The 27472-nt window shown below is 46.8% G+C and overlaps 1 protein-coding gene across 8 annotated transcripts in view; it reads left to right on the forward strand.

Annotated features, from left to right (window-relative positions):
* The window catches only part of RBFOX3 (RNA binding fox-1 homolog 3), a 347425-nt gene that overhangs the window by 314568 nt on the left and 5385 nt on the right, over positions 1-27472 (forward strand). For 6 of the 8 annotated variants that reach the window (XM_053375575.1, XM_053375574.1, XM_053375571.1 and 3 more), the window contains 9 exons: positions 15141-15395; positions 16591-16731; positions 18387-18440; positions 20243-20335; positions 21407-21467; positions 21788-21841; positions 22252-22384; positions 23994-24033; positions 25104-25165. In XM_053375575.1, the coding sequence (XP_053231550.1) occupies positions 15174-15395; positions 16591-16731; positions 18387-18440; positions 20243-20335; positions 21407-21467; positions 21788-21841; positions 22252-22384; positions 23994-24033; positions 25104-25165 (860 nt within the window). In that variant the 5' untranslated portion in view covers positions 15141-15173. The remainder of the gene's footprint in view (positions 1-15140; positions 15396-16590; positions 16732-18386; positions 18441-20242; positions 20336-21406; positions 21468-21787; positions 21842-22251; positions 22385-23993; positions 24034-25103; positions 25166-27472) is intronic. The other 2 variants (XM_053375576.1, XM_053375573.1) reach the window with 1 other exon arrangement.

Raw genomic sequence — 27472 nt, forward strand, 5'->3', positions numbered from 1 at the left:
GATTATTTTTCTCTCTTCCCCCCACTTTTGATTTAGTGGCTGAAAATGTATGTATACATAAATAAGTTTCTTCCTATCTATGGACCTTGCTCTGGAGACTGGAATTACGCTCGGTGTAGTTGAAGGTCCCATCACTGATCTAAGTTGCCCCTAACCTAATAAATATTTTTCTCTTGGGATTCAGTGAGTAAGACTTGACACAGTCTGAGAAGCGTTCCTGTCTTTTATCACACTGGCCGTACACTGAAGCACCGTGTTACGAAAGTTACTGTGCCCTTCTACTCCCCGCCTCCTGCCCCCAGCACACCCATTTTCATTACAGCATAAACCAGGGGTCGGCAAGGTTTACCTCGCCTGGGCCAGTTCACTCTAGTGGAGATCCCTCCATGGGCTGGATTTCTGGCGTCTGCACAGACACAATTTCCGGCGTCTGCACCGCAGAAGCGAGTTCCCGCACCATGCTGCGCTGGTTTAGCACAGCGCATGGGGACTCTCTGAGCCAGCGGCTCGGTTCGGGGGTGGCTTGTGGGCTGGTTAAACAACCCCCGTGGGCTGCTTGTGGCCCATGGGCCTTAGGTTGCCTACCCCTGGCATAAACCATGGGAGAGCAGTGGGAGGAAATAGGTTCAAAGGAGAATGGGTGGGCTGTTGGGTGGGCTGAGACTGTTGGCTGAAGCAATAGTTTGTGCAAAGCAGAGGATGGGAAGCATCATGTGCATCCTGGGAGGGTGATGGGATGGGATCCGATATGTGAAAAGGATTTCCTACTTGAGCGGATCCCAGCAGGCTCTCATCCCTAATTGGAGTGTGTGTGAGGGAGGAAATGAGGAACAAAGCAAGAAAATTCTTTAGGGAGTTGTTTAACTCATTCCTGGCACCCTGCACATTCTCTCTTGCAGATGCACCAGCACATACACGCGCACACACATCATGATAATGTCCTTATGTCTCTACTACCAAGAGATTTGTCACTTGGAGCTATAGATCTGGGCAGATGTGTCACAGAGAGACACTCTGGAGATCAGGTGAACCTAATGGGCCCTGAAAGAAATCATCTTCAAGATGATGAGTGCTGAGACAGGTCAAATTAATAATGGAGATTATCAGGGATGTTGCAGGGAAGAGAGATTAGAATCTGCAACATCAGGAGACGGCAAGTGTGGCACTTGTTTTGTATTCTCTGTACATTTCCCTGTCCCCTCTGGCATCCCTCCCACCAACCATCCGCTCTCCCACCCCCTGCTGCCCCATCTGCTTTACATCTAGAAAGACTCCCACACACTCCACAGGTAGACTGGCAATGGCAAGCCATCGCTGGAAGATGTGGTGCGGGTGGGTACAGTGAGAGGCAGAGAAGTGCACACAGTGGGGTAGATGCTGCCCTGGTTTCTCCATTCCTGCTGGAATTTCTCCTCCCCACCCCATCCTTACTATCTGGGAACCTTGGCTTGTAACTGGGGCAAAACGAGACCTTCTCTTGGTGACGCAGCATTGAAAAAGTGAATGTCTCAGCAGAAGCCATTGATTATGATTGTCAGGTGTCTATTATTTTAAGAGACATCTCCTGTTTTACACAATTGCTTCTAATTCCAGGCTATCACCACACTGCAGACTGTACTGTCTACGCTAATTTCAGTACATTATAGTGCTCAGCAGGGCTCGTGTGTGAGTGATATTTATATTAAAAGTTGATCTGATAGCATCTTTATCAGTTCATATGGCAGAAGCACTTTTTTCTGTGGAGTGGCGAGAGGAAGCACCTCATGAACACAGGCATCTGCTAAAAAGCACAGGCTAGAAACTGCAGCAGGAAAGCAGTGACGGTTCAGAATGCAATTCAGTTCGTGTTTTATTCTAAGAAACTTGGTTTTGCACAGTAACAATATGCAAGCATTACCAAAATCTATGGGAAGTGCAGATCACTAGCTTGGCTGGCAAGAGGTGGGAGATAGTTGTAGCTATCCCGCATCATTTGAGGAGGGAGTACTCAGATTCCATTGTTGAGGTACCCATTCCTGTTCTCTTGTTCAGCACAGTCCATTGTTGAGTCTGCATGCGAGGTGGCATGTGCACACTGCACAAAACACTGGCTTTCTTCTCTTTCATAACTCAGCACATTTTTCTTCTCATTTATTTCGGTTAATTTTGGATTATTTTTTAATGTGGCCATGCATTGCCACGTTTGGGACGCTGAACTCTTGCAGTGCATTCCTCTCCACATCTGCTCAGAAGCAAGTCCCATTCAGTTTAATGGGACTTACTTCCAGGTAAGTGTCTGTAGCGTTGCAGCCTCCTGTCTCTTATTGCATGTCACACTGCTTCTTTGAGGGTTTAGAAAGTTTTGTACCTCTCACTTTTAACCTCCACTTCGTAGTAAATGAGAGGTGTACAATGTGACAGTATAATTTTGGGCCATATAGCTTGGGTCCCCATGTAAAAAAATAATGCTCCCTGTAGTAATTTAGCATATCAGATGTAGATATAGTTAGAATCTAGCCTTTCTGTTGTTCTAGTTTACAGATGTTCCAGTATAGTATCAGAATGAAGCTTTATATATGGAGAGCATTCAGAAATAGAATCGCATCCTACCTGCAGCATGAAGTGATATTGTCAAGAACTTGAGTTTAATATATTATTTAATATTTGGCAAAGGTTATCTTAATGTTGCAACCTGTACTGTTGTCTGGCAGAATACTAGTCATGTAATTCTTGGGAAGACTGGATGATCTGTGATTGTTCAGCTTCCTTCAAAGCTTGATTTCTGTTTTGTATTGTAAGAGCTAGTTCTAGTGATCTGAGCATCATTTCACCAGGTTAATAAGGAAATGTAGGCATGATTTGTGTTTAAATTAAAGCTTATGTCTCCCCTCTCCCCATGTCCCTTCAGTAATGTATAGCTGTGGGAAATATTATATTATATAATTGCCTTTTGTTTCACTTGGCTTTAACCTGCAGGAGGAGGAGAAATACTAATTTTCTTACTTTGTACCATGTATTCTTCATTTAGGGAAACGTGTTGGGAGATGTGGGTTGATGACACCGAAACAGTACCTTGCAACATGTTATTTGGGCCTAAGTTTTTATTTATGTATAAGAACTGTGGGCTGCCTTACTAATGATAAAACTAGAAACTGACTCTGTTCCCCATTATATGATTAAGTTGCATGTTGATGTTGAAGTTCCAGGTACCTGGAGAAATTGTTACCCAGCCTGTAAATACTGCAATGTCATGGCCTCTTGGCATGTTGTTGTTTTTAAACATGATCTTAATTTAAAGTATCTCTCAGCATTTCATACCACAAATTAATAAGCAGAAAGATGGTGGAAAAAATGTGTTAGTGGCAGCTTTCTTGTGAGAATTGATTTAGTTGGTGGTTTCTTCATTTCATAAAACCTGCATTGAGCTTTCTGCTATATGAAGTCAGAAACTTCATGATGAGTCCCAGGTAAATAAATTTAAGGTGTATTAAAATATTATTTCATTGCAATATTGTTTTATTTTGTTTTTGGACTTCAGGCTGCTTCACATTACTTCTCATTCTGCCATTTATTTGGTGACCCAAGTTTTGAAAACTTCTGTAGGTTTTAAGATGGAATGTATTATTGAGACACATTATCAAGAATTGTAAATCATGCATTTATCTCTTGAATACTGTTTCATGGCAATTTAAGCCTCAACCCTGGGTGTCTCTTGCCTGTCATTTTTAAAATCAGTAGAGCTGGCAAATACTTCACCCTTTTTTGGTATGTATGAGCTTAGTGATGAGAGCCTGTATTGTGAAGATGTGGCAAGGAGGAAATCAGTTTTGTGCTCATAGCTTATTTCATGTTTTTTAAGGTCAGGAATGGGTAACATAGCAGCCCATGGAGCTGTATTTTTATTGCCTCCTGCATGGACCTTCATTGTGATTTGTGAAGTCCTCTTAGGCCTGCACTGTGTTCTTCCCAGCTCACAGTAATCAGCATATTGGTGCTACAAACCTTTTTACTCTCACCCATTTCACATGAAGCATGATGCAACAGAATTTTGGTATCTCTGCAATACATTAAGTAGGTGGAGAAAGTCTTCAAATGTTGGAAATCCACAGTGGACATACCTAATTTGACTCCTTTGGCCCAGCTAAGTGAGAGTTAGTAGGGAAGTGTGCTGATGGGCTGAAGAAGCTGCCAACTTTTACATTAGATATTGCATTATCCTTTTGTTGAGGATGTTGCTGAACAATGGCTTGCTGATGATGCAGCTATGGAAAATTGCAGAGCACCTACTGTTCCTCACAAGTGACCCAACATTCAGTTTTTTTGTTGTTTATTTCTACATGTGAGTCAGAACGTATACTCCTTTTTCCTGGAATGTAATGTATCTCTAGCTAGGGCAGTTGTGAAGGTCTGCCTATAATTGGCAGTTTCTTATTGAAATTGTTGACTGTGTTTCATGTACCACTAAAGGCAGAGGAACCCATAATCTGTGGCCTTTGTTTCCTGCAGAGGGAAGAATACCATGGGTCACCAAATACCTTCATTCCAGTGGTGACAAATGAGGGCATTATGTAAGACCACTATTTTTAACGTACTGTTAATACCATTATATGACCTCAAATCCTGCTCACCATGGAGTAATATCTTTAAAATGACCAAGAAAATATTTTAAGCAAACGCCAAATGCATACATGCAACTTCTTCCAGAAAAATGTTTAGCTTCTCTGAGAAAACAAGCACATTTTACTAATTTCTAACCATGTTAAATACAAGCAGTTTACTTATACATACATACAGGCCCACGTATTTATTGTAGTCTCTTTACATCCACAAGGATACTCAACCCAGTAGGCATTACCCAAGAGGCTGCCTGGGGTGGCAAAATACTAAGAATGCCAGAGGAGTCTGAAAATCACAAAGCAAGAAAATGATCTCTGGTCTAAACCACTGAGCCTCTTCAGTTTGCCGATCAAGTCGGCGGTTTGAATCCACGCGACAGGGTGAGCTCCCATTGCCCTGTCCCAGCTTCTGCCAACCTAGCAGTTTGAAAGCATACCAGTGCAAGTAGATAAATAGGTACTGCTGCGGCAGGAAGGTAAGTGGCATTTCCATGCCCTCTGGCTTCCGTCACAGTGTTCCATTGCACCAGATGCGGTTTAGTCATGCTGGCCACATGACCTGTAAAGCTGTCTGTGGATAAATGCCAGCTCCCTTAGCCTGAAGCGAGATGAGCGCTACCCCCCATAGTCACCTTTGACTGGACTTAACCATCCAGGGGTCCTTTACTTTTAACTTTTACCTTTATTTGGGATAACAAAAAAATGATATGTGCAATGTTGTGACCAGAACATCCAATAGTGGCTTTGGTTCCTGATTCAGAGGGAGAGGAGTTAGTGGAATTGATTAAACCAGTAGCATAGCCTTAATAGACTCTGGTTCTGTGCCCTGACACAAAACTGAGGCTGAGTCCAACCACCAGAGTCCCTCTAAGTCCAACCACCAGAGTCCCTCTGAGTCCAACCACCAGAGTCCCTCACAGTGCTATTTTTCTAGGAAAAAGGGTGCTGGAACTCACCATGAATGCTTCCCTTGTTCTCTTATAATGGCAATGATGCCCACCTGAGAGGTGTGTAGACTGAGTTCCAGCTGAAAAAAAAGCCCTGGGACCACAGAACCAGGAACCCTTCAGTAACTGCAGCCTCTGTGCTGGAGCTCACAAAGGGACCAGCATCTTCACACACACACCACACCCCCAAAGACCTCAGATGCCACCGAGTCTGTGCACAATTTCAGGCAACAGGTCCAATGAGAGTTAACAGGGACTGAGTGGCAGGCTTAAGTCTTGAGGGCTGCTGCTTCTAAGGATCTCCATTCTCCAGTAGAACCTGGAAGGGCAATGCAGGCTGAAGGACTATGTAAGAGCTTGGTGAGCCAAGTGACACTGACACAAAACCCCACACATACGCTAAGCAGAAGAATTGCAGACTTCTGGCTGTCAACATATTGTACTGGAGACCCAGCTGTCCCAATGTTTTCAGTAACTGCTCTGTGGGTCTCATGATCTTGTTGGTGTTGTTCTTCCCAGGTCCTTTGGGTATTAAATTCTGGAGTTTGTTTCCAAAACATGTAGTGATGACCACTAACTTGAATGGCTTAGGAAAAAAAGAGACATGTTTATGAAGGGCAAGGCTATAAATGGCTACTAGCCATGATGGGGACGTTCTACCTCCATTCTTAGAGTGTGCATTTGAATTCCAGTTGCTAGAAACCACAGCAGCAGAGAGTATTGCTGTACTCAGGTCCCAGTTGTGTGTTACTAATCAGCATCTGGTTGGCCACTGTTATGCTGGACTGGACAGACCTTTGCCCTGATCCATCTGGGATCTTCTTATCTCCCTGTGGAAGTGGCTAGATAAAAACCTAATATATACAAGATTTTGAAAATCTTCATAGGGGAATCCAGATATCTCAGCATTCTTTTACTTTTTAAAGCACTGCTTTCTAACCCAATGACCGCAGATAAAAAAACAATGTGACATCTACTGTGTTTTTGCTGGGTAGGAATCGTTTTTGCTGATGGCATAGGATGAGACTAAGTCTGGATAAGGATTCCAGCAATCTAGGAGAGGTAAATGGCAGAGGTGCCCAACTACTGCCTCTGGGAAACAAAGCACTTGGTGCAGTCATAGGACTCCATTTCCCACAGTCACAATGGCAATGCCATTTACACACCAGAAATTGGATTGTAGCACAAACATGATCATAGCTTCATAACCATTACTATCACTCAGTACTTTTCCAGCTGAGCTTTTTTAAAGAAACATCTTAAGTACTGTATTCCTTCTGCTTATGCATCTATGCAAAGTGTATTACATGCACAAATCAAGCATGCTATGTAAATTAGCCCAAGATGCATAATTTCTGTTGCCAAGTTAGGGCAAGCGAGTGCATGCAAAACTTAACCTCCTCAACTAGAGGGTGCCACATTTGGCAGGGTAGGTTTCTTAAGCATAATTTAGTATCCTGTCTTCAGCCAGAGTCTATTGTCAGGTGTGGTGAGATGTGTTAGAAATGCTAAGAATCAGAACCATGGAGAGCTTCCAGTAGAGCTTCCTAATGAGGATGAATCTTGGACTCATTGTGAAGATGGGAATGTTGCTCTAGCACTGGCCAGTAACTGAGGGTAAGGCCTGTGTGAAGCCCTGCCTCCTTGGATGGAACCTGCTTGGAGTTAAAGAGATTGTGTCCTGTCATACAGTTGTGCACTCCTGTGTGGTTGGAGAATCTCTTCTGGTCCCAGAAGTTGAAAAGAAGAGTCATTGTGAACTGCTGGTAGTTCAGGTGTGGGGAGTCATCTGAAGAAGGGGCAGAGCTGCCTTTTTTGGAACCAGGGGATGGAGGCCTATCTGTTAGGGTTCCTCCTCTGCAGAAGCTTCTGTTGGAAACTGCCTAATGGAGCGCTTTCGGGGCCTAATCATCCAGGTCAGAGTTCTCATTTGACTCTGAGGTGGGTCAGAATCCCAGACCATGACAAGGACTTCCACGCACATACACACATTTTGAAGAAAATTTCTATAACCTATTTTTGCCCCAACAGAGACTCCTAACTCAGGATCCTGAGATCCCTGGGTCTGATCACTCTACTTTCTGTAACAGCTTGAGCCTGATTGCCTGTTTCCTCTCCAGTAAACAACGTGTTTGGCATGATACGTCCTAAGATGCTGTAGTACCAGTAAAACAGATGCATGTCTCCCTTTCTCCCCATTCCCCCAGGATGATTGAGTGCTGACTTGGTGCAGGAAGAAGCAGAGTAACCCTTGAGTAATTTGCTGATTCAAAAATGGGTGCTCCCTGTGTGCTTTTTGTGCCAGCCACCATGTCCCAGGTGAAGAGGGCCTTGCAGCATCCTTTGATGTGGTTAGGAACAGGGCAGCCTTGAGACAGGGCATGGGGTGGAAAGGTTTCTCTGTTCAAGCAAGGAAAGCTTGCCTGTCCAAGCCTGTCCCACTGTGATCTTGCCTTGTCATAAATTAACCACACACACAATTAAAGAGCCTGTCTCGGCTCCAGGAGCTGCAGATGTATTTCATCCCGGGAGAGAGAAACGGAGAGAGAGAGAGAGAGAGAGAGAGAGAGAGGCACTGCTGTGTGAGGGCTATAAAGCATCTGAGAGCAGAACTTGGGCTCCTAGCAGAGGGGCTTGTGGCTGTTTGTCAGCACAAGGCAGGGGACGTGGTGTCGGATGGGAGGCGGGGGAGAAGAGAGCAGTGAGGTGTGAAACAGTGTGTTTTTGAGCAAGGGAGAGAAGAGGGAGAGAACTCTGTGCACGATTGTGTCTAGGAGGAGTGTTTGTGTGTATGGTAGCATTAGTAGCTGCTGAACATGGCAATTGCGTAGACCACTTCATTGTGTGGGTTGCTCCCTTTGCATGGACAATGTAATCACACCATTCTCCAGACATTTTTTTAGGATCACCTAATGGCTGGTGTGGCATGGAAGCTGACCTTCCACGCAGTGTGAGAGATCCAGTAGCAAGCTGGTGGACACTTTGTGGCTGCCATGTGGCACAGCTACAAGGCAGAAGGTGTTTCATGCTGCTTCCACATGAATAGCAGCTGTGGGCAGCTGGATCTGTCTGGCGGGCCATGTTTGATAGATGGGCAGAGCCTCCCACCTGTCAGTCACCAGATGTCACAATGAAATCAAATTATGCAGACAAAGGAGCAGACTGCAAAGTGTTGATGATCAGCTGATCATTGGGTGTTGCAAAATGGTGTGCACAGTGCTTTGCAGGTGCTGCCCATCACCTGACAGGCAATGCCTGCAAACTGTCTTTGGGCTCAGCTGCATCTTTACCTGCCCACCACCACCACCCCAGTGCCATATGTTGTCAGGCAGATGGGAGAGGCTTGGTTGATTTGGCCTTGTGAGCCAAATAGGGAGGTCTGCCATGTTAACCAGGTCAAGGAGGAGCCAGAGGATCCTGACAAGAGAGAGCAGCAGTAAATTACACCAAGCGAGTTAACGCTTTATTAGCAAAACAAGATCTACACAGGAGTGTCAGGCCTAATGAGCACAGCAACTCATCTCCATCAGGTCTTGCTTCCTTGAAGCAGTTGCCAAGACTAAAGGTTCCCGCCTCCCCACAGTCACCCAAGTCTCCTCCTCTCCAGGGTTTCTTCCAAGCAATCAGAGACTATGCCTATGTGCTTGCCTTTGAACCTACTGTTTCATGCCTCTCCTGGTTCTGGGAGGCTAAGGAGGAGGGTATGTTGTCATAGCAGGAGAGAGAGACACCCATGCCTCTTCACAAGCCTAACCCATCTCTGCCTCCCTCCTCCTCTTCAGCTTCTGTTTCTGGGATTCTCTCTGCCACAGACTCTCCCCGCTCACTAAGCACTGTTACCTCTTCAGCTCCCAACACCACCTCTTCCCAGTCTTCTCCCTTTTCTCCTTCTGATCACTCATTATTGTCCCACTACCAATACCCAGGTCCTGAGCCTTCTTTCCTTGGGGGTTCCCCAGCTGGTTCCTCCCACCATTCTTCTGCATCCAACCAGTCCCTGACTGGTCCCTACTGCTGCCATAGCTTGCAACTCTGAAATCAGTGAAGTGATATTGTGGTCGTGTGTGTACCTGTGCCAACCAGAACCTGGTATGTTTGAGTGGGGAACCACCTCTTCTCCAAATGATGGACAGTTGTACTTATCCTTTCTTCTCTGTCTCTGAGAGAGGTCGAGTGGGAAAATATAGGAGACATCTCTGCAAGCTTTAACCATCCTGTGTTGGCCATTCCTTTCCACCTGCCATGTCAGATTTCCTGCTATGGATCTAATGAGGAGATTTCACCCCTCCCATATCCAAGAGTCTCCTGAGGAGTCTGCTGATTCTCCAGAGAGGAGGAGGCGTGTTCTGCTCTCTACTTATTCTGCTCCAGCACCACGTCAGTCAGTCAGTGTGTCGGAGAGAGAGAGACTGAGTGTTAGAGATCGTGTGTATAGATAAGGTTGCTGCTAAGAGCAGCTGCAGACACTCAGTGTAGTGCAGCATTCATTTATGCTTAGACCTCATTAAGCTCTGTATATAGTTGTATAATAGTTGTAGATAGAATAAAGAAGATATTCTACAGAGCTGCTCTCCGAGTCGTTTACACTCTGCTATACTCTGCTGTGCGACGACTGTCTTCTTGTGGAAGTGAATCCAGGGCTCACAACTCTAAGCTGTGAGTCCACAGCACTTTGACCTGTTCCTGTCCAGAAGGTGGTCTCTGGAAGTGCTGCCCAGCTCGAGACTTCCGGGTTAGCGCCATCGGCTAATGGCAGATTCCCTCCGAGCTCCGGAGGGAATTGGCTCCGTAGGAGTTGGGTCTTGCCGCGGCAACGACGCGGGGACCCTTAGAAATCACAGGCGGTGAAGCCTGTGAACTTGGTGACTCGGCGGGCACCATTAGCGCCCCCGACCCGCAAAGGAGCCTTTTTAAAGGCTACGGAACGGGGGACGGGGTGAGTGGCGCGGTGCTGAGAGTCGACTGCTTCTCCTGCGGAGTGAAGCCGTGCTGCCATGGCCGGAGAGCGCTGACTTCTTCTTGTGAATTGGACCTCAAAACAACAACCCGTGAGTAGTACGGAATTTGGATTTGCAAAGAAAATCTTCTTTGAATTAGGCACGATCGGGGAAGGCGTAAACAGGAAGTCCGTCTCCCCGTCCTGTAAACAACCTAAAACAAGGACCTGCTAACTAAGGTTGTGAGAATTCTTTCTCTTTATTGGGCAAAAGATATTAATTTCACGATTTGGCACTACAAGTAATTGTACTGGAGGATAAGAGCTAATTTTGGGAGCTGAGGTACCACCCCCCCTCAGACCCGGGAGTGATCCGCGAGAGAGCCTGTTGGAAAGGTATTGAAGAATTTGACAGCTGTCAAACTAGCTGTCAAGACGGAAAAAGGGAACTTTGTTTCGACTGTTTCTGCTGGCTATATCTGTGACAATTTGATTATACTTTGTCGAAAATAAGGAAGAACTGATACAAACTAATTTGATTTTTGGATTTGAACTGGAAGGAATACTAAGTAACCAAAATCCCTCTAGAGGGGGTTTTGGGACATTACAAGAATGGCTGAAGGAGGGGAAATTCAAGCTAAGTTGGACAGAGTTTTTGTTCTCTTGGGAAAGCTACAAGGCCAAGTTGATGTTTTGGCTACAAGTGTTGCAACTCTGGACTTAACAGTAAACAAATTCATTGAATTTGATAAGGATTCGACTCAGGAAGCTTATGCAGCTGGCCAAGAAGAGAAACTTGAGAGATTTGAGAGTGAGGGGAAAGAGGTATATGTTGTTCCTGTGGAAAAGGAAGGAGGAGCTGCAATGTTGTCAAAGATAAAGGAAGGCCAGAGGCCTGACACGATGGCTACAAAGGAAAATAAGAACTTGATGATGAAAATCTGGCTTGAATTGGAAACTGAAAAATTGAGGGATCTCCTTATGTGGAGATCTGAAGACCTAAGGATTACAAATTTGATTAAGGTGGAAGGTGGAGCTTTGGGGACATTTGGACTTGAAAGGATTAAGAAACAAGATTCAGGCTCCACTTTTAAATATGGAGGTCTGGCTGCAGGAAACATGGACCTTATTGGGCTAGAGCTTCTCCGAGATTTGGTGTTTAATACCAAGGACTACAAAAAAAACCGGCAGAGAGGAATTGAGAGAGAATTAAGAGCCTCAGACGTGAGATCTCCAGGCTGATAGTAGATGGACTGATGGACGTTTGTTGGGGATTGAAACCGGGAAAGGGTGGGTGGAGTCTGGGAATCCAAAGGGTGTATAATTTAACCTGTTCTGTTTTTATTTTGTTTGGATATTTGTATGAAAATTGGGGAAATCGTGGAAGGGAATTTAGGCCGACTTTAGAAAAAGGTTTAAAGAATAAGCAATGATGTATAAATATGAAGTCTATAAGGCAAAATTGGTTTTTTTAAAAGAACTAAATATAAAAAGGTTTAAAAATAGGGACAAGAACTTGTTGAACCAACAATCTGAACTGGAATACAAGAGGGAGAGGTGTGGGGAAGTCAGGGAAATATGTTATAGAAAATAAGGATTGTGAACTTTATGTGTTTTTAAACTTTTTTTGTTTTTTCTCTTTTTTGATTTTTTATTGTATTATGGTGGAAAATCTTAATAAATATCTTAAAAAAAAAAAGGAAGTGCTACCCAGCTCGCCTAGCCCAGTCGGGGCTGCAGTGCATGAGTCCAGTACTGGCTCAAGGGCGATGCTGACATCTAAGGCATTGTTGGAGGCTGCTTTCCTTTTTTATATATATAATAATTTTTATTAATTTTTCCATTATACAATTTCACCATATCAAAAAAATTTCACAAATTTCAACTTTTTAGACTTCCATCAGCTTCTCTGCAAATCATCCATATTTTTACATACTTTACGCATTCCTTAAATTTAATATTGCCTTTTAGTATACCCTTACTATCCTATTCCTGGAGGCTGCTTTCCTTTGAGGGTTGCACATCCTTATGGATAATCTTCCAGCCAGGCAAAAGCATTTGAGAACAGAGCAGGGCTGGTGAGTTATGTGACCTGTGGGGTGGGGAGAGGCCTAGGTAGAGTCCTGAGGGCTGGCTAAAGCCCTGGAAGCCCTCATTTGTTCCCCAGTCCTGCGGTTCTGCACCCTTGATGTAGGAGCCAGTCACACCAGCATATTTCTCTGTATAGTAGCAGATGCTGGAGCAATTAAGGGAGGCTCTTCCTCATTAGTCCGGCCATGTGCAGGACTTAGTAACATTGTGAACATTACGGAGGTGGGGGGATAGACCATGAAGAAGGGCATTGCTTATAATATAATGCTGTATTAAGTGCTGTGTGGAACCTCTGTTTTAATTCTACTTCCAATGAATTGCAGAAAGCCAATGCCTCAGCAGTGCTAAAGGGCTCTGGCATGGAAGCAACTGTAGGTAGTTGCCTGTCCATTTGTAAGTCATTTTCCCCCCCTCTCCACTTTTGACTCAGTATCTGGCAAACTGATCCAAGCAGGTATGCTTCGCTTGTTGTTTGTACACTGTCTTGGGGAAAAAACCCCACATCCTTTTCAGGTCCATTTCAGGTGTGATAGTTGTGAGAATTAGACTTGTGTTCCCATTTGCAGGGTAATCAGAAGGCAGCCCTGGGTCGTTTGACCCTTTCATTCTCTCCCCTCCCCTATAAAAACTACACAAGACACTCTCTTTTAAAGTTTAAAGAACAAATAACTTTTACTTAGTGTACTTGTCATTGCCGGCTAAATATATACAATGCAGGTAGATGATACATAAGTTGCTGAAACATGTAGATTTTTATCTAAGACTGACTAACATTTACAGGCTGACATACTCTGAGGTAGACAGCAGCACAACACAACATAACTGCTGCTCTAACTGTTCAGATGGTTCAACCAACTGCCATAACTGTACCAACTGCCATAACTGCCACAGAGTGTATGAAGGTCATAGAGTTCTACAGCTCTTTCAATTAACCCTTTACCTATGCATTCTGGATGCTAACATCCCACAATAGTGACATCACAAATCTAGCGATTTTGAAATCTGGCTTGTTGTTTTGATTCCTGCTGGAAGCTTGGAGAGGGGAGACAGCTGAAATGTACACATTTTCCTGTACCATTCTGCCTGCCAGAACACCTACGGAACTAGCTGGCATCATGGTCCAATGGTTATGTGTACACATGGATGCACTTGAGAGCCTCAGTTTTGAAGCATAATCTTTGAACCTTGCAGCTTAATGTGTCAAAAGATGGCTGCACTTTGGCCAAGAGAGTTGTTAATACAGAGAAGCAAATATTGTTTTTCACAATTATCTAAATATATGTGTGTATCACACAATTACCCATATACATATGTGCATCTATCTATATGTCTGTCTGTCTGTCTGTCTATCTGTCTATCTATCATCTATCTATCTATCTATCTATCTATCTATCTATCTATCTATCTATCATCTATCTATCTACACACCCACACATATAAATATTTATATATTCCGGGAAACTGAAATGCCAGAAGGAAGCATGTGGACAAAAACTAGTGGTACTCCATGGCCAGGTATCCATGTCTTGTGTTTGTAGCATAGCCAGAAGAAAACCTGGAATCTAGTTTCGATCAGCTATTATTTTTAGAAATTTGGAGGTTTCTAGCCTAAGCTTAGAAAGTAAACCATAGAGAGAGAGAAAACCTTCTCAGTGTCGGGGAGTAGCTTGGCAGGCATTATAAGGATTAGGACAAGGGTGAGGAACATTGGCCCCCATCATCTGCAGCCATCATGGCCAGAGATTAGGGATGATGGGAGTCATAGATTTCCTACCCTGGATTAGCAAGTAGCTATTTGTAGTTTACAACTTTTTAACTTTGCTTCCCGACCCGACCCTTGTTGTTGTTGTCTCATTTCTATTCCATAAACTCATAAGAAAATATATTGATGTAGTGTACTGAACCTCAGCTAAAAGCAAAGAGCTCAGTTAATAGAGCATGAGACTCTTAATCTCAAGGTTGTGGGTTCAAGTCCCAATTTTGGCAAAAAGATTCCTGCACTGTAGAAGGTTGAACTAGAAGACCTCGTGGTCCCTTCCAACTCCACAATTCTATGATTCTGTGGTACAATTATACTATGAACATAGCAACAAAATCAAAGGAGACTACATTAAAATAAAGAGGCATACAAAATGGGTCATTTGACAAGGTTATAAAATACCTGACCTGCCTTCATTTGTCATGCGCATTTCTCCTTTTAATTCTCCCAGTGTCAAAAACTTTCAATTAAATTAACTGAAAGCAAGGATACATTTGTGCACACCTGCAGATGTTAACAATTTGCATCACTCCCTTCCCTGCGCCCCTCGTTTTCATGATGCAGAATTTGGATTTATTTATTTATTGGTTCAACACATCACTGACTGTGGCATGTAGGAGACACCTTCAATTATACAGCCTTGCACGGAGGGGAAGATTGCTGCAACTCCGATGAGTCACTGGATGGACTTGTATCAGCCATTTGGGAGGGGAAGAGGGGACCGTGGACCTGACCATAGAAAACGCTCATGGCCCCTCATGAAGCTCCAGGCAATGAGTCAACACCTTTCTCTCATTATTATGTCTCTGCAGGGCAACCAGGACGCCACGGCTCCGCCTGACGCAATGGCCCAGCCCTACCCCCCAGCAACGTACCCACCACCCCCACAGAATGGCATCCCTGCAGAATACGCTCCTCCACCACACCCACACCCAGCACAGGACTACTCGGGGCAGAGCACAGTACCTGAGCATGCCTTGACTCTCTACACGCCAGCACAGAGCCACACTGAACAGCCGGGCACCGACGCCAGCACGCAATCCATAGCGGGCACACAAACAGTACCGGTAAGACATTCGGTGCTTGAAAGAGAACCTGCGAAAGGGGACCAGCCCTGGCCCGAAGAGGGCCTGCAGAGTGGGTTTTCAGGCCAGTTCAAGGAAGCCTGCAGTCAGGTAGGGGAGGAGGAGGGTGATTCTATCTGCAAGGATGCAGGTATGAAGCCAGGTTGCTCTGCAGTCCATGCGCAAACTCAGCTGGAAAGCCCAAGGAGAGGTCTCAGCTCAAAAAATGGAGGGAGGCAGAACATCCTGGTTCAAGACCGAGGGGCAGCATTATAGGCAAGCAGGTGGGCTGAAGCAGCAGATCAAAACCCCTCACCCTTCTCCTGGCTTATCTGGGATAAGAGACAACAAGGGATGGCGAATTGGGCCTGAAATAGAGCCGAGGGCTTGTGCAGCAGGAGGCAAGTTCACAGAGGCAATGCCAGTGCCCCAGCTGCCCCGTGGGCATTTGTGGCTCAGTGCTTAAGTTTCCTGGCTCCCCTTGTGTCCCTAATCACTTGTAATCTACCTGCTTGGCTGCTTGCCAATCCCATCGTGCCAATGATGTGGTTGTAATGCAGCTCAGTGAGGAAGCGCTGAGTGAGCAGTTCCCAGCCGCTCCTCCGTCCCTGAGTGCCAGGCTGGCTGCTTGCCACCGCGCAGCGGGGAGAGTGAGCTCTGCCTCCCCACATGGCTGCACACATGCAGACCCACATGCAAGCCCAGAGGGGTCAAGCCAGGACCTCTTTGTTTGTCCCTGCCCACCGTTGTGGTGGCACCAATCTTTATCCTGCTCTCTCATGAACACAAATGTAATAACGATCAGAACCCCTAAGAACACCCTCTAAGGTAGGCCAGTTTCATTGTTCCCATTCTGCAGTTGGGAAGGTTAAGGCCTGAAGCCAGATAGGGAATCTGTGAATGGTGAGGTCTGAGCAGCTCACAGTCTTAACTATCTGCATATGCCACTGATCTGTGTATGCTGTTAAAGGTTTGCAGCTGCACCCTCTCCCCATCCATCACCTACTGAGTTCATATCACCATGTACTCAAAACCCAATGGCCACATGCAAAGCCTAACGCCCAGCACTTAGCACTCTTGCAGGCGGCCCATATATCTGCAGCCAGCTTTTGCAAGGGGCAGTGATGGTCTTAAGCAAGCACAAAACAGTGGTGAGATCACAGTGGAATCTCTCTTTAATTTTCCCCTTCACCCCCAGCACACAGATGAAGCGGCACAGACAGATAACCAGACGCTACACCCACCAGAGTGTGGTTCTGACAAGCAGCAGCCCAAACGGTTACACGTTTCCAACATCCCTTTCCGCTTCCGGGACCCTGACCTGAGGCAAATGTTTGGGGTGAGTCCATTCCTCTCACTGCCCGCAACCTCTTTCGCTAAGCACGCTGACAAGTGTCCCCGGAGAACTCTGAGTACCTGCTACAGGCAGAGCCAGTGCTGCCATTTCCATTCCATTCCCTGTCGCGGGCATCACTGTTTCTGTTCCACTGCAGTTTGGTTCCTGCCAAATACGTTATTCACCTTGCCGTCCGGTTTTTAGCATAAATTATGTAAGTTACCTACATTTGTTTCAACGTAAAGGATACGTCAGAAGCAATAAAAAAACCCAACAGCTACATTTTGTAAGTCTGCGGACTTAAGAAAACCAATGACATTGTGAAAGCGTATTGACTATTTGCTTGACTGATCTCTGTTGCTGACCACAAACAAGCATGCAAACTGCAGCAGTTTCCACTTCCTATTCCATTGGAATTTTCCAACATCCTTAATTGGTGGGATCAAATAACATTTGATCCCAAAGGAAAGGACAGAGCATATTCTTTGTATGCAAAAGGTTCCAGGTTCAATCCCTGATATACCCAGATAGGGCCAGGGCCATCTCTACCATTAGACAGAGTGTGGCAACGGCCTCAGGTGGCAGATGCTGGGGAACAACAACAGCACTCCCTGGAACCCCCCCCCCCAGTTATTCCACTCTGTTGCATCAGGACCATTTCTATGCCCCTCCCTTCCCAACAAGCAGGCTTGCTATCTCAGTTGTGTAGGAGGTTTTCATGTCACCTGTGGTGGATTCAATTGCCAGTACAACTGGCTGATCTACCGTGCCCTTCTCCTCTGACAGCAAAACACCTTGGTCCAGCTCTGGCTGCGGCTAAGAGAGACCCCTGTCTGAAATCCTGCACAGCCGCTGCCAGTCAGAGTAGACAATACTGAGTTTGATGAACCAGTGGTCCGACTTGGTATAAGATAGTTCCCTATGTTTCTCAAGCTGTGTGCCCTCAGCATCCTGCACACATCTTCTCCATGAACAGCTGTTGTGAGGTCTCATAACAACCCTTGTGGTGAGCGTGCAGAGCTGCTCCTAGCAAAGTCATACCATGGCAGGAGCTCCCTTCTAATCTCTCCCATGAAACTTGTGACACCACCCCAGCCCCAAGTAGGACTGACCTGTCGTCTCAGCCTATGCATAGGTAGAACTCAGCCTCTCTCAGCCTGGCAGCACATGAGACTGACTGGTCCTTCAATCCTGAAGTGTCTGCCATGTTGCTATCAAGCTCCCAGGGATGGAGCAGGCTCTCAACGGCCTATGACAGAAGTGGGTATTTTGTGGTATTTTACTCCCCAGATTCCAGAGGACACAGTGGCCCTTTTGGAGTAAATGGACAGCTTAAAAGGCTCAGGACGCAATACCTCAAGGACCGCCTCCGCCCCCACTGTATGAAAGATTTCTGTTCTCCCAGGCCTTGGACTAATTAAATTATCTATGGCCTTTTAAAAAGTCACAGGGTTGTTTTTATTGGTTTGTTATTACATTATGTATTTTTGTGGTTTTGTACTGTAAACCGCCCTGTGGTCTTCAGGCGAAGGGTGGTATTTAAATTTAATAAATAAGTAAATGAAAGCAGACATGCTAAGATGGAGTGGACAGGGAATGATTACTCCTATTTTTACCTTCCATCCCTTCCTTACTTTTGTTTTTGTTTTGTTCTGCAGCAATTTGGAAAGATCCTGGATGTTGAGATCATTTTCAATGAGCGCGGCTCCAAGGTGGGTTCAGCATGTTGGTGTCTGGTGCAACCCAAACATCAGTGTAGGTGCGCCTTCCCAGGGTCCAGACTGCCCTCTTGCCCCTTCCAGTTTCCTCTCTGTGCCTCAAGTTGCCTACCTAGTTTCTAACCACCCCTCTCTCCCACCCGCCCCCTGAAACCCTACAGCCATTGACTTAGAATCAAAGTTTGGTGTTTTAACTTTCACCCTAAAAGTGAACATGCTGAATGGAGATACTCCACAATATCAGGTTTGTGCATTCTTCAGATTCTAACTCTGAAGCAAGCTACACAGAGAGAGTAAGGTTGGAAAGATGATAAAACTAGGAGCTGCAAACCTTATAGCTAAGGCAACTTAATTGCAGGAAAAGAACACCCTCTCATGGTGAAACTGGAAATCACTCAAATTAAAAGAGGGGGGAAATGTTTTACATAAGGCAAGTTGTTGCAAAGGTTTTGCAGGAGATAGAGTTGAGCATGGGTCTTTTTCAGAAATAGATGCCAAAATACTTATTAACATAGTTTGCATTTTGTTTCCAGGAGGATATGGGGGTGTTTAGTTTGACAGGATTTGAAATTTCTCCCAGCTGCTAAATAACACATTTACTGAGTTTTCCTAGGCCCATTTCTTCAGGTTCAATATTGGCTTTTGGGGTCAAACCAGACTGTGACATGGGAGATGGATGACCAGATCTCCCCACGTCTTTTTCATAGCTTAATTTCTCCTTGTGTGTATGTCATGGTGTGGGTGGGGAATTGGATCAGGAGCATGGCACTGGGAAAAGGGGATGTTTAACCCATAAGAACATAAGATGAATCAGGCCAAAAGCCCATGTTGTCCAGCATTTTGTTCTCACAGTGGCTATCCAGATGCCCAAGGGAAGCCCACAAGCAGAACCTGAGTGCAACAGCACTGCCCCCACCTGTGATTCCCAACAACTAGTATTCCTTTCCCCTACAATGTCTTCCTGATTCAAATCCCCATCCCACCCCCCACCCCGCCACAAGACTTATATTAGGTTTTTTGGGCAGGGGGGTAGGGGTGGGCAGGTATAACCCAGGTGCCTGTGTTTTCCCCATCTCCCAAAAGGGCTAATGGCAATGTTTGGGGAGGGGTATTCCAAATGGGAAATTGCAATGATGGGGAAAGGGTTAAACCCCTCCCAACCACCACCACATCTTTTATCCACACCCCAAGCTGCATTTAAACTTTGGAAAAGGTGTTAGGAGATTCCCCCAGTCCCAGATTTCCCATGTCACTGTCTGGTCTGGCCTCCTTTGGCCCTGGTCAAAGAATGAGGACTTCCCACAGTTTCCATCAGACATTCAGAAAGTGAATGAATATACTGTAATGTATCTCCAGGAATGTAATGCCTCTCCAGGTGGAATCGATTGCAAGTACCAGTAGCTCAGTCCAGAACACCTCACTCTTCCCATGAGGCAGTGGCAATGCACTCTGCCACGTCTTGCCCCACAATTTTGGCCTCTTGGGAAGCTGGCGCCTGTCCTTATTCCTCTTGAGCCTTACCCCCTCCCCTTCTCCTTGCTTCGTCCCTCCCCCCCCCCCAGCCCTTGGGGGTCGCTTGGGAAGTTCACATCCTGCCTCTTTCCCCAGGCCCTGGGGGATTCTTCTCTCTACTGCTCCTTACTCACCCCCCTCTCTCTGTCCTGTCCCACCCCCCACCCCCGTTTCCCCCCTTCTCATTCTCTTCTTCCTACTCCTCTTCCACCCTCTCTCCCTCCCTCCCAAATCCCCCTCTTTCTCTTTCTCTCTCCATTTCCCTTTCTCTCCCCCACTCACAGGGTTTTGGGTTTGTAACTTTTGAAACTAGTGCAGATGCCGATCGGGCACGGGAGAAGCTGAATGGCACCATCGTAGAGGGACGCAAGATCGAGGTGCGAACATGTGCACTGCCTGCTCTGCGTCGGGGCGTTAGGAGTCACACTTGCTCCCCACATGCACACACACACAGACACCCCTTTCTTTTCTAACCATTTCTACCTCTTGGGCCTCCCAGGACACGCAGGCGGGCGAGTGGATGTTGCATGCCCTGTGCTGTTGATCTCCCATAGGTGGTGGGGAGGGGTGGGGCACAGAGCAAAAGAAGAAGAGGAGGGCAGACCTTCTCCAGCAGGAGTCTGCTGGGATCTGCCAGGGAAAAGCTGGAGGGAGGGAGGGCAAGCGTGATACTGCCAAATCCTCCAACCTCCCAGGCACCGGCCAGATTGAACCACTTGCAACGCCTAGGCCCTAAAAGGTAGTCATATTGCTGCCTGGCTTCCTTCTTGGTTGTGGTTCTGGTTTGTTTTCTTCAAAATGTTACATGATGGGCCGCCTCAGTGTCAGTGAGTTAGGAGGTGAGATGGAGCAAGGCCTTTGGTTTCGCCCTGGTGGACCCTTCTTGATCACACTGAGGCACAAAGTGTTGTGCCATATAAGATGCTTCTTGCAGAATAATGTTGCTTGAGTTTGCTAGGGCTGTGGTCAAGAGCGGACAGGCAGTGCTGATCTGATGCTGATGCCATCATTTTCTGCAGCTCCTGCCCCTGTGTGGTTCCTTTGCATCTTCACAAGCCTGTCTGGTGAATGGATCTCCCACTGTGCATGAAGCCTGGGCAGGGCCCTCCCTGCATGCTGGGTGTTGAACGTTATGCTGGGAATGGAGAGGTTCAGGAACGTTTCCTTTGAAAGCTCCAAATTTCAACTTCCCACTCAACACGCCTGAAGCCTGTGTGCTCCAAAGGGCTGTACACCTAAGATAAGGAAATCGGGGCATTGCCAGACCTGGCATATGCAGGCAGGGTTTCCAGCCCATACTCTTTGGAGAATCTGGTCCAAACCCTGATTGGTTTTTGTCAGTCCTGAAACTTTCCTTGCGTCTCCAGTCCCAAGTTCTCTCCTGGGAGGAGGATATTTTGGTCCAAGGCCTGCCACTAACTCACTTTCTCTGTGCTTTGTGTCGCCAGGTCAACAACGCCACGGCCCGGGTAATGACAAACAAGAAGGCAGCCAATCCCTACACAAATGGTAATGGAGTGAAGCTGTGGCAAGAGGGTGTGCTAGGCCAGAGCTGGTCATTGCTGGAAGACTGGCAGGCCTGTTAAAAAAATATATGCTTTCTGTGGGGTTGGCGGGGGCTGTGTCAGGGCATGGGCAGGCGTGGAGCCTGACTTTGTAGTACATCCTGGGGTACAGATGACAAAACTGGCTCTTGTTTGCTAGAAAGCTTGACCCAGAGCTCCTTAGGCCTTTCACCTAGGTCTCTGGCAGGTGGGGCTGGCAGTGAGAGCACAGGACAGGTATGGGCCAGGGTGATGCTCTCACATCTCCTTGTTCTTCCTCCCCAGGTTGGAAACTGAACCCTGTGGTGGGCACCGTCTATGGCCCAGAGTTCTATGCAGGTAATGTCTGGATCAGACCTGGTCCCTGGGCAAGATCCTTGCTTGCTTGTTCCTGACACAGGTGCCTGTGACAAAACAAGAAGAGGGGGCTGGGGGCAGAGTGCTGTCCTTAGGACCTCAGTGAAACAGGCCAGAGGAGGAGTCATACTATGGAGCTCTTCTCCAGAGAGTGGAGCAGGAAAGATTCCCAGAGGATGTGTGTATAACAGAGAAGAGAGGGTGGGATGAAGCCAGGTGTCCTCCTCCCAGGCGCATGAGGATATTTCTCAGGACACCTGAAGAGGGGCAGGCTCCTCGCTTCCTCTCTGGGGGATCCCTCCTCTGCCACACAGAGGTGGGCAGGCCGTGCCTGGCACCAGGAGAGGACTCTTCTGGGGGTGCTCATGGGGGTTTCCTTTTCTCTCCCACAGTGACAGGCTTTCCATACCCAGCCACAGGAACAGCGGTAGCGTACCGGGGGGCGCACTTACGGGGGCGGGGGCGCACGGTCTACAACACGTTCCGGGCAGCTCCCCCACCTCCGCCCATCCCCGCTTACGGAGCGTGAGTATTTGCCACAGAGACAGGGGCCTTCGAAAGGCGGGCGGGGGGAGCCTTTGGGCTCTTTGGACGGAGACAACAGGCGATTGGTCTGCCCCCATATTCCCCACGAGCAAGCCTCAGGGGAAACACTTCCCAGTTGCCCTGCCCTGACTACATCTCCAGCCATGTTTGGGGCAAGCCCTGGCCTGCACCTGGCTGGCTGCCTGTTTCACCTAGAGAAAGGCGTCTGCTTTAGGTGTGCCTGTTTGATTAGGATAGCTGGCCATAGAAGTAACACTGTGACTAGCACACTCAGGAGGCAGACAGAAGGTATTCAGTAGCCATTTTGTCTTGGCTCTTTCAGAAGATTTGTCCCTGTTTGCCTCTTTACTTTTTTTTTTATTTTGCGAGGTGGAGGAATACAGGCAACTTCCCACTAGCGCAGGGGTTGTGTTGCAGGTCAATGCATGCTTCAGCCCGTTCCGCCCCCTTCCGGGGCCCAAAGTGGCACACATGCATGCCTTAGTAACGTGCAAACTGGTTGTTTCCTGTACAATCTCTTCTGTGTAGTGAAATAGAAACTGACAGTTATATATAAAGTGAGGGTTTGGTTTGGCTTGGCTTGGCTTGGCTTGGTTTGGTTTGGTTTGGTTTGGTTTGGTTTGGTTTGGTTTGAATACTGTGACTATGCAGATAATAGGCTAAAGGAGTCCAGTGGGTGTGATTGTCAAACCCATGTACTTACCACATAGAAGACACTCATGTGGCACTTCACATATCACAATCTTTGCACAGCTGGGAAAGCACACTGTGTAGTTGTGCACTTCCTCCCCGCCTGCCCCCCCCCAGTAAGAACCCTCAACTCCTCTGCCCATCATAAATTATGCAAGCCAGTTGCATTCATGCAGATGTGCTTTGCACAAAATATTTATTTGTATGCTCTAGTCTGAAACTGATTTGCGCAGTGTAGATTTTATTGATTTATTTGGCAGCAAGGGAAGCATGAGGAACAGCTGGGCAAGGAAAGATGGGAACATCAGAAGAGCCCATCTAGTCCAGCATCCTTTTCTCACCCTGGCCAACCAGATGCCTGGGGGAAGCCTGCAAGCGGTTTCTGGGAAGTGCTATTCAGAAGCATTGCTGCCTCCAAAGGTGGAGGTAGACGATGACTAGAGGCCATGCAGGATGGGACAGGTGGCCATAGTAGGCACAGAAGCTGCATCCTTTACAGACTCTTTCTATTCCCTACTGACAGAAGAGTTAGAAACTGGCTTAGTTTAGTATCTATACATGAGTAATCATAGCATCCATGTGCATGCTTAAGCAGGGAACATATCTGAGTGGCTGCAGCCAGATTCCCCGAAGGAGCATCTGCTCCTTCTTGGTCATCCCACTTGCCTGTCAGGCAGATCGCCCCCATCCAGCTTGATGACTAGCACATTTGTATCTCCCCCGCCGTCGAAGCAGAGAGAGGCCATTAACAGCACTGAAAACCAGAGTCACAGAGGTCCGTTTGATGCCAGAGCCAGGGTTACCCTTTGAAACAAATGTGCAGTCGCACGGAATGGACTTCAAAGTGCCTCGCACGCAGCCATAAGTCACCGTTGCATTTTGCTTCTTTCCTCTGCAGAGTGGTTTACCAGGACGGATTCTACGGTGCTGAAATTTATGTAAGTCCAACCTTTCTCGATTTGCTCTTACGGGGGGGGGGGGGAGAGAGAGAGAGAGAGAGAGAGAGAGAGAGAGAGAGAGAGAGAGAGAGAGAGAGATTCTTGTTGGTTGACTTTCCAGTCCAAGCTGCAGTAGCCCACCGGCTGATTCTCGTGCTACGCCACTCCTCTCTCACCCCCACAAACACACACGCTGGTAAATAGGCACATGACCTTCTGGGAAGGATATTTCATGTCTTGACAAATCCCACCTGCTCACTTGGTTAAGAGAGACGACCGGGCGGGGGATTTGCAGAGCCAGTGCTTGCAAATGCAACGCAAGCGCAAAGGATATTCTGCTTGGTCTCGGGGCATTGGGGAGCAGAGGAGGTAAGGCAGCAACTGTACGCCCTCCATCCGCTCTATCCCTTTTCATCACTCCTGAGTTGCTGCTTATGAGGTGTGTGTACCATTGACTCTCCCCACCCCCACCCCGCCATTGCAGAGTCCCCCATAGCATCAAGGCAGTGAAGGAAACAGCTTGAAATAAGCTTCCCCGCATACATGCTGTAGGAGGACCACTGCAAAACAGCAGAGCATGTTGGGACAGGGGTGGCGCTCAGGCTCGCACGCAGGTTCGACCTGCCAGTGGCCCTGTGCCTTCTACAACTGCTCCCCCCCCCAGGGCAGGATTTATTTGCTGGTCCAGTGTCAGCATGCTGTCTTCTAGCGGCATTTCCCCCTCCATATTTAAAGTGCTCTGGGCAATATTTCAGGCGCACACTGACGGATTTATCAGAGGCGACATCTCGTTAACACCGCCACCCGCCAGGGAGGTGACATTCTCTCCTCAGCATGTTTAATTTCTGCAGGTTAATGTTAGTGAGATCCCCGGGGAATGCTAATGAGACTGGTGTTGGGCTAGTCTGGTGGGGTGGCTGCATGCGTCCCTCCTGAGCTTGGTTAGCACCTGGGGTGCCCAGCTTCTTTGCTGAGAACCAGCCTCATGGCACAAGATGCCTCTTTTCCTGGTTGCTGGCACAGGCACCGCAGCCTTCACAGTAACTTTTTGTCTCTCCTCTTTGCTCCAGGGGGGTTACGCAGCCTACAGATATGCCCAGCCGGCAGCGGCAGCAGCAGCTTACAGTGACAGGTAAGCAGCCCTACCTGTTTATTAGTCCTGATCTTGCGGTTCATGGCCTGTTCCCCTGCCCAGTGTTATCAGCCAGCATCCTCGACAACAAGGATGAGGAAGGGTGCCCCCGTACTGTCCCCACCAGCACCACCAGTTTACGGGGTCTGGATAGGACACCCCAAGGAGTGAGGAAGGTGGGCCATCATTGCCTTCAGCAGGCCGTGTTCCCATCCTCTACAAACCCACTTCTGCATCTGTGAGGGCCATTGCTTGACCTGTCTGGATATGAAACTCCAGGGCTCAGCAGCGCATAGAATTGTTGGAAGGGTCCCTGAGGATCATCTAATCCAACCCTCTGCAATGCAGGAATATGCAGCTGTCTCATACGGGGATCAAACCTGCAACCTTGGCATTATCAGCACCACACTTTAACCAGCTGAGCTATCCAGACTCAATCTGACCTGACCCCTGGCTCTTATTATAACGTGCCTCCAACACCAGTTGTTCATGAGAATCTGCTTCATTCCTTTCACACCTATAGGAATCAATTATTCTATTCTATTCTATTCTATTCTATTCTATTCTATTCTATTCTATTCTATTCTATTCTGGTGCACATGCCTAACTTCATATGGATATGGAGCAACTGTATGGAACATGACCAAGTTCTGTGGGGCCTGTTAGGTGGCCTCTCTTGCAGGGCAAAGCTCTGTGGTAACAAGGCAGCTGTATTTAACTCTTCACAGTCCCCTCATTCTTCTAATATCCAAATTATGACAAAGGTGGCTGTGGTTATCTTACTGGAAAGCTGGAGGAAATATTTATCTGGTTATTAATTCACACTGATTAACATTCCCCTCACCCCTTTACTACCTTTGTCTTTTAGTATCCTATTAGAAATGCAGTTGATTGTCATTTAGTTAGTCTATCGGTGGAATATCAGGGAAACCGTTGAACGGTAACTACTTTTAGATCACTCCAACATGACATTCTTCCTCCATGGAAGCATGCAGATGAAAACCATGGAGACAGAATGGGGGGGGGTACCCATCCAGTTTGCCCAGGAAAGAGCTGCAAGCAACCTATTAGATTTTTGCCAGGTCCTTCTCATGAGTCTCCTGGAAAATATAAATGGACTTTTAAATAAATTATGATATAAAGTTTTCCACATCTATTATTTCTCAACGAAGAGGAAAATGCATGTTTCGTTATTCTGCTTGGTTTAAAATGCCCACATTTTACTTAATGTATAGGCATTCTAATGGTTAGGGCACAATGGTTAGGGCAGGGGGAGGGGAAGCTGTGTGTCCCTACAGACATTGTTGGGCTCAAACTCCCACCAGCTCCAGCCAACTTGGCCAACGGCAATATCTAGAGGGAGGTTCCCCCACCCCTGGTTTAGAAGAATGGGCTCTGAGCTACAGTTCGGATCTCAGTTAAGCCACAAGGGTGGTCTTAGGTGAATCCCAACATAATCTCAGCCCCCCATCTGCAGTAATGCTGGCCTACCTTACAGGGCTGTGTCAAGAATTACTGAGATGGTTTATCTATTTAAAAGTGTTTATATACCTCTGTATCATATATCACAGCAGTTTACAGCCACATGAAAACAAAAAACCAAACAATAAAATCATCAAAAGTTAACTTTAAAATTAAAAACTAACATCAACAAAGTACAACAGGTGTACTCTTAATTGCCTGCATAGGCCTGGCAGAACAGAAAAGTTTTCAGCAGGCATTTAAAAGTTGTCACCGAAGAGGCCTGCTGAATCTCTGTGGGCAGCGTGTTCCATTGGACTGGGCTGATGACACTGAAGGCTTCTCATTGTTGTCAAATAAGCCTCACCAACTCAGGTAACAACCAAAGACACTCCTGCATGTGATCTCAGTGATCCCTGAGGTGTCCTGGACCCATGTCACTCAGGACTTTGTAAGTCAATCCATGAACCTTGAACCTGGCTTGGTTAGCAGGTGTGCAGCTGTTTTAATAATGGTGTGACATGTTCTAGAAGCATGGAATTGTAGAGTTGGAAAGGACCCTGGCCAGAAGCTCCCATCCACAATCTGCCTACCACAAGCCTCCAGTCCAGACCCAAGGGCAGCCCCACTTAGAGCCCATTGCAGTATTCAAACCTCCAAGTTATCATTATGCACACAAAGTAATTTGAACTATAAATACTAAGCATTCTTAAAATCCCCTGAGCTTTTACTGCTTTAAGACTTTAGCTATTGAATATCAGTCTTGCAACTCCATTCTTCTTTTTGAAATATTAGTTTAAGAACCCCTGGAATTAAGCTCTTTGTTCCTTCTCTTCCTCACACACA

This window comes from Podarcis raffonei, chromosome 2, assembly GCF_027172205.1.
Source record: "Podarcis raffonei isolate rPodRaf1 chromosome 2, rPodRaf1.pri, whole genome shotgun sequence".
NCBI lineage: Eukaryota > Metazoa > Chordata > Lepidosauria > Squamata > Lacertidae > Podarcis > Podarcis raffonei.